General features: G+C 52.5%; 1 protein-coding gene across 1 annotated transcript in view; it reads left to right on the top strand.

Moving 5' to 3' along the window:
- wnt3a (wingless-type MMTV integration site family, member 3A) overlaps positions 1-723 on the top strand; it is a 19,781-nt gene extending 19,058 nt beyond the window's left edge. Inside the window, exon 4 of the mRNA XM_066681023.1 lies at positions 84-723. Within this exon, the coding sequence (XP_066537120.1) occupies positions 84-563 (480 nt within the window). The 3' untranslated portion in view covers positions 564-723. The remainder of the gene's footprint in view (positions 1-83) is intronic.
- The last annotated feature ends 7,309 nt before the right edge of the window (positions 724-8,032 follow it).

Consider the following 8,032-nt stretch of genomic DNA (forward strand, 5'->3'; position numbering starts at 1 on the left):
ACTGTATCCTGTACTGAACTGTACTCTGTACTGAACTGTACCCTGTCCCTAAAGTCACTAACCCCCTGGTGTGTGTTCCCCAGGCGATTGCAGATCACATGTTCCTGAAGTGTAAGTGTCACGGTTTGTCGGGGAGTTGTGAGGTGAAGACGTGCTGGTGGTCTCAGCCCGATTTCCGCACCATCGGTGACTACATGAAGGACAAGTACGACAGCGCATCGGAGATGATAGTGGAGAAGCACCGCGAATCCCGTGGCTGGGTGGAGACTCTGCGGCCCAAGTACGCCTTCTTCAAACCGCCCAGTGAGGCGGACCTGGTCTACTACGAGACGTCTCCCAACTTCTGCGAGCCCAATGGTGAGACGGGCTCTTTCGGCACACGCGAGCGGGTCTGCAACGTCACGTCCCACGGCATCGACGGCTGCGAGCTACTGTGCTGCGGCAGGGGACACAACACCAGGGCGGAGAGCCGGAGGGAGAAGTGCCACTGCGTCTTCCACTGGTGCTGCTACGTCAGCTGCCAGGAGTGCACTCGGACCTACGACCTCCACACATGCAAATAGAGTCTGCCTGGAGGATGTTATGGACACTTTCTAGTGAGTCTCATCTAAGACCTTCATTCATCATGAGATGTAGCATCAGAATATATAGAGACGTCATCGTCCGATAGTATTGTCCAGAAAAATGACAGTAGTTTTTAGAGGGAGTCCTCACCTGCAGAAAATAAAAACCGACCTGGAGGATAATAGTAGTGCTCAAAAGTTGCTCAACCTTGGCTTCCTGGATCCTGCTCCAATTCTGTAGGAGGCAAAAAGGAGGTAACTGTCCCACTAAACTTAGCTGTCCTGGCTAAACTTTCTGAAGAAGCTAAGGAAGAACTACTGAAACGTTAAGGAGATGTCCTCCTTGTGTTTTTCTGTCCAAAGTGCACATTCCTGAAAACAAATTAAGCAAAAACACAAAGCATGGAAAGCTATTCAAGTGCAAACAGCACTCTCTTGTGGAGAGTCCACAGCCTGCTAAAGGCGAGTGAAAACTGACATCCAGTAAAACAAACGGAGACTGCTGCAGTGTAAGGAGGCCAGACCTCCACCACCTCTCCTGGGGGTGATCTTCCGACGGAGAGGAGGGTGGAGAGGGTCTGGGAAACCTGACAAACATTAAATCATTAAAAATGGTGAATGGTGATGTGTTTTAGCTCCAGACTCTTGGAGTTCGACCTGACTCTCAAAGGGACTCCTCCTTACTGAGGGGGTGGGTTTGGGGATTTGTGGGTGGGGTAGTTATTTAACAAGGAAGACCATGGGAATAGTCCTGAGCAGAAAAGACTGGTCTATTAGAGATGTATGGCTCTGGGATCAGTCTTATCAACTAGCGTTAGCTTTAGCCTCTTTGCTAACACCACTAAACAAGCTATTAGCACCAGTTCTTAGTGGCTCCAGCTGTTGATGTTGTTTTTGTTAATGTATTGAAGAAAGGTAGGAACTGAGGTGTGTGTGTGTGTGTGTGTGTGTGTGTGTGTGTGTGTGTGAGTGTGTGTGTGTGTGTGTGACTTCACTGTTAACAGGTCACTCATTACGAATGCGCTAGTGCCCGAGACGGACGTTACATATTTCTCTCTTTCTCAGAACTCACCTGTTTGTTTTATGAATCATAACCGAACGTCACCGGTCAGTAACTCAGGCCAGAGTCCGACATCCGACAAAGTCACAGCGCTCGTCCTGACCCAACAAGCCCAGATTATCAATCATCCACTGCAGCTTACTCCAAAGACCAGTGGGCCACTGGGTTTGTTCATGTCAGGTGTTTTTCTCTGGGTCATTACTCCTCCTCTTTCAGAACACACACCGGACTCGGTCAACTGTCCTTTACCTTTAATACAGTCACACATACACACCTGTGGACAGTTTCACTCACTCGCACACACACACACACACGTTTGGCGTAAATCCACACAGACACAGGGAGAACACACACATTCTCAATTATGTGGTTGATTATTTAATGGCTGTGAAATAAAAACATGCTGAATGTGTTCTTGGCTTTAAATATTAACAGAATTAGCTGGCGTGTGTGTGTGTGTGTGTATGTTTGTGTGTGTGTGTGTCTGTGTGTATATGTGTGTGTGTGTCTGTGTGTGTGTGTGTCTCTGTGTCTATGTGTGTGTGTGTGTGCATAGTCTGATACTAAGTTCTCCTCGTCTTTAAGCTGCTAACTGACCACAGCTGTGTCCATAAATATTCAGATATTAGTGTGTCTGTCCCTGTGTGTGTGTGTATGTGTGTGTCTATATGTCCCTGTGTGTGTGTGTGTGTGTGTGTGTGTATATGTCCCTGTTTGTGTGTGTTTATATGTCCCTATGTGTGTGTGTGTGTGTGTGTGTGTTTATATGTCCCTATGTGTGTGTGTGTGTGTGTGTGTGTTTATATGTCCCTGTGTGTGTGTGTGTGTGTGTGTGAGTGTGTATGTTTGTGTGTGTGTGTGTGTGTGTGTGTGAGTGTGTATGTTTGTGTATGTTTGTGTGTGTGTGTGTGTGTGTGTGTGTGTGTGTGTGTGTGTGTGTGTGCTTGTGTCTACTGAAAAATCTCTTCTTTCTGTGAAAGATTGGTGTAGACTTAGTTTTGAACTAAAAATGTGAAGTTTCCTTTTTACTAACACACACACACACACACACACACCATCACTAAGGAACAAAACCCCGTATCTCCCACTGTGTCATTTATAAACGAGGTGAACACAGAGGGAGAGGAATGGGTGGAGCTTTTCCACTGCATGGTACATACTCTACGGTCTCTACTGGCCTCTACTGAACTCTATGGGCCTCTAGGGTCCCTACTGGTCCCTACTGGACTCTACTGGTCCCTACTGGACTCTACTGGCCTCTACTGGTCTCTACTGTACTCGGCTCTACTGGTTTGGTCCCTGCCTTGTTTCCCACTCCCACAGCTCCCCCCTGAAATGTATCAGTGTCGTCTCTAACCCCGTCTCTAAGGGGAACAGAGGGCTTTGGAAACCACAACAACGCCGGCGGTAACGTTAAGCGGTGTTTACTCATGGTGTATCGGCGTGTTGTTGTTGTTTGGGACTGAACACAGCTCCGTCATCAGTTCAGACAGATCAGTAGAGTTTGTTCCTTCCTTGTTGCAGCGTCCAGCTCTCGCTGGATTCTTTCGTCGGCCACCGATCCAAGGAGCGTTTGAACCTCTTCAAAAGACCACGGCGTCATTTTACGAGTTGCCGTCGTGAGTCGGATAAAAACAAACGTGATCTCTGCTGCAGCTGGAGATTTTACAGATGGAGAGTTGGTGCTGGTCGTCTGCGTTGCGTGGCGTAGAGTGACGACTCTCTCTGGACGATCAGCGCTCTGCAAGGTTTACACGCCACGGTTTAGTCCCTACTCGACTCGCTCTGAACCACGAGAGAACAGCCACTAAACAAGAACCCGCTTCCAGAACCAGGACCTGATTCACCTGGTGGAGGAGTGGAGAGGACCAGTACTGAGTCGAGTAAGGACACTGCAGTGGAAAAGCACCAAATACTGAGAGAACCATTTTCCATCAGGTTCCTCATGTTCTTTGTTGTGGCCACAGTTTACAAGTTGTTCCCTCATTTTCTCTGAGATCAGGAAGAGTTTGTTTTTTAATCAACTTGTGGCCACCACTTCTTAGAACATTCCCACAGTAAAAACAACACTCCAGAAATCTTGATCTCTAGCGATAGAGGACCAGGAGTCAGCTTTTCAGGGAAAGCCACTTTATGTACATGTGACATCACAAAATACATCCCTCCTGACTCGGGGTGTTTCCAGAGCTTTAAAAGCATTGTGTCATGGTCTTAATGCAACACTAGGTGAGATTTGGTATCACTGCTCCTGGGCTCCCCCTACAGTTACAGTGCAATCCACTTTTACAGCACTGATGTAAGAGAGAGTGGGGGTGGTTTTCTACCCCCCTCTAAAAGCAACATAGTTCCGTTTCTGCAGTGATGAGCTCAGAGTAGCAACAACAGAGGCTGAACTCTCCATATTACAGCGTAGTGGAGTGTCACATTGATTTAGAAGCTGTAAATTTAATGTAAAATATTACACAGTGTTTCTTTAACTCCCAAAGCTCTGTCAGGTCTGTGGACCTGTCGCGTCCAGTGATGTCCAGGATTATTTATTGTGTTGTACGTGTGTGTTTCATTTCTCCGAGTGTATGTCTGTGCAGTACGAGGGCAGCACACGAGGACTGTGATGTTGTTTGCCGCTGTGATGCTATTTACCTCACTGTCTGCTGCTTCGTCAACTTGTTTATTTGTTTGTTTGTTTTTCATTGACCACTAAAGGACACTCTGGCCTTCTGTCTGTTCTAGAACTATAGAGATTAACCAAATAAATTAACCTGAGAACCACAGGAAATCGTCCTCAGAACTGTTTATTTACCTTCTACTGACACTCACTGGCCACTTTATCAGAAACACCCCCCTCTACTGACACTCACTGGCCACTTTATCAGAAACACCCCCCTCTACTGACACTCACTGGCCACTTTATCAGAAACACCCCCCCTCTACTGACAATCACTGGCCACTTTATCAGAAACCCCCCCCTCTACTGACACTCACTGGCCACTTTATCAGAAACACCCCCCCCCCTCTACTGACACTCACTGGCCACTTTATCAGAAACACCCCCCCCCCTCTACTGACACTCACTGGCCACTTTATCAGAAACACCCCCCCCCTCTACTGACACTCACTGGCCACTTTATCAGAAACACCCCCCCCCCTCTACTGACACTCACTGGCCACTTTATCAGAAACACCCCCCCCCCTCTACTGACACTCACTGGCCACTTTATCAGAAACACCCCCCCCCCTCTACTGACACTCACTGGCCACTTTATCAGAAACACCCTCCCCCCTCTACTGACACTCACTGGCCACTTTATCAGAAACACCCCCCCCCCTCTACTGACACTCACTGGCCACTTTATCAGAAACACCCCCCCCTCTACTGACACTCACTGGCCACTTTATCAGAAACACCCCCCTCTACTGACACTCACTGGCCACTTTATCAGAAACACCCCCCCTCTACTGACAATCACTGGCCACTTTATCAGAAACCCCCCCCTCTACTGACACTCACTGACCACTTTATCAGAAACAGTCCCTGTGGACCGGTGGGTTATTTTGAGCTGATATTAAACCATGGTCATAGACTCCACAGACTATGTGCCAAACCAACCCCCCAACTCCTCCAGACCCCACCCCCTCCCCACCATTCCCCTCCCCAGAAAAGCCCACCCTGAGCTAAAGATCATCGGAGCTAATAGCAATAGCATTAGTGTCTCTGCAGGGCTTCGGCTCTTGGCAAGCCGTGAATGGGGCTAAATCCTGATGCTAGTCTTACTGGAGCCTGAAGGTCAGCGTGTGACACCGTGGACCCCCGCTGGACCTCCATGGACCTGGCAGACCTTGCGCCTCCGAAAATTAAAATCAGCCCTGCACAACGTACGCTAACAATAAACGCCCAGGATTAGCGCCAGCAGAGTTGTCTGTTCCATTCACGATTAGGAGCTGAGAACGGTCCAAGCCCACAGTGGACAATAACATCATTCTCCACAGGCACGGGCTCCTCAGAGGGAGGAGGGGACCTGGGACAATCACTGCACTCCACTGAAGGGCTGAGGGGCAGAGGGGGGGTTGGCACCAACTGGACAATACACTCAGGAGCTTCTCGGGTGCTCCTTGGAGACCGAGCGGATTACACTCTGACAGATGGGAGCCCCTGAGGAACAACGGGCCCTACATACACCGACCCCGACCGGCCCTACATACCCAGACTGGCCCTACACACCCCGACCAGCCCTACACACACCGACCCTGACCGGCCCTACACACCCCGACTGGCCCTACCCAAACCGTCCGGCCCTACACACCTCGACTGGCCCTACACACCCCAACCAGCCCTACACACCCCGACTGGCCCTACACACCCCGACCCCGACCGGCCCTACACACCCCAACCCCGACCCAGACTGGCCCTACACACCTCGACTGGCCCTACACACCCCAACCAGCCCTACACACCCCGACTGGCCCTACACACACCGACCCTGACCGGCCCTACACACCCCGACTGGCCCTACCCAAACCGTCCGGCCCTACACACCTCGACTGGCCCTACACACCCCAACCAGCCCTACACACCCCGACTTGCCCTACACACCCGGACCAGCCATACACACACCGACCCCTACCAGCCCTACACACCCCGACCCTGACCCAGACCAGCCCTACACACCTCGACTGGCCCTACACATCCCGACCGGCCCTACACACCCCGACCCCGACCGGCCCTACATACCCCGACCCCGACCCAGACCGGCCCTACACACCCCGACTGGCCCTACACATCCCGACCGGCCCTACACACCCCGACCCAGACCGGCCCTACACACCCCGACTGGCCCTACCCAAACCGACTGGCCCTACACACCCCAACCCCGACCGGCCCTACACACACCGACCGGCCCTACACATCCCGACCCCAACCCAGACCGGCCCTACACACCCCGACCGGCCCTACACATCCCGACCGGCCCTACACACCCCGACCAGGCCTACACACCCCAACCCCGACCGGCCCTACACACACCGACCCCGACCGGCCCTACACACACAGACCCCGACCGGCCCTACACACCCCGACCCCGACCCAGACCGGCCCTACACACCCCGACTGGCCCTACCCAAAGCGACTGGCCCTACACACCCCAACCCCGACCGGCCCTACACACCCCGACCGGCCCTACACATCCCGACCGGCCCTACACATCCCGACCGGCCCTACACACCCCGACCAGGCCTACACACCTCAACCCCGACCGGCCCTACACACCCCGACCCCAACCCAGACCGGCCCTACACACCCCGACCCCGACCCAGACCGGCCCTACACACCCCGACTGGCCCTACCCAAACCGACCGGCCCTACACACCCCAACCACGACCGGCCCTACACACACCGACCCCGACCGGCCCTACACACCCCGACCGGCCCTACACACCCCGACCAGGCCTACACACCCCAACCTCGACCGGCCCTACACACACCGACCCCGACCGGCCCTACACAAACCGACCGGCCCTACACACCCTGGCCAGCCCTACACACCCCAACTGGCCCTACACAAACCGACCGGCCCTACATACCCCGACTGGCCCTACACACCCCGACCGGCCCTACACACATGGAGGTTCCTGCCCGTCCTGAGAATTGAACCGACAACCTTCCAAGGCTTCCAAACCTAGACCAAGGCTGAGCCCCAAATGGACTCTTTAAAACGAGTGGAGGTCAGTGTTAAAGGTGAAGGTGGAGGGATGATAAAATGGGGGATTTGTGTTAGACACCGAGACGCCTGGTTCCATTCACCACCACACAGTTCGACATTCCCTCTTTGTTTACATCTCAAACGCTGAATTACGGAGAGATTTGGAGAAATCAGTGGAAATTCCCCTTTCTCCGATCTCCCTATTCTCCAGAGTCTTAAGGTCTTCAGAGTGATTGTGAAAAGTGCAGCCAGGTGAGAGTGAGTGGGTGTGTCCAGACGCTGGAAAAGAGCTCCAGGGTTTTCCACAGATTCCTGACTTTTTCCTGCTCTCATTAAAGGAGGGAAATCCCCCTCTCTTCCTCCCAGGACACTTCAGAAGAGACGGGGCGCAGGGCGTCCAAAGGCTTCCAGCCTCGAGCCAGGCAGGGTGTGGGCGAGGGTGGAGCTGCGCTCCTCATAATGAACCTCGCACCTAGGTGAGGGAGCCCTGTTAGCATCAAGGTGTTAGCTGTTAGCTACCAACTCCGGCGCGAGAGAACACGCCTTGGGAGCGTGAGAAGATTAACAGCTCTACTCTGTCACAATAAAACAACAGATTACCACCCCTTAAAAACAAATCACAGCCTCAGAGACTCGGCCTCAACTTCCCCCTTAGCCCCAGAACATCCACAGACACTTCACAGAGACCCTTTCTATGAAGCAGAATAATGAGC

The sequence above is a fragment of the Hoplias malabaricus genome, chromosome 9 (assembly GCF_029633855.1).
Source record: "Hoplias malabaricus isolate fHopMal1 chromosome 9, fHopMal1.hap1, whole genome shotgun sequence".
NCBI classification, from domain to species: domain Eukaryota; kingdom Metazoa; phylum Chordata; class Actinopteri; order Characiformes; family Erythrinidae; genus Hoplias; species Hoplias malabaricus.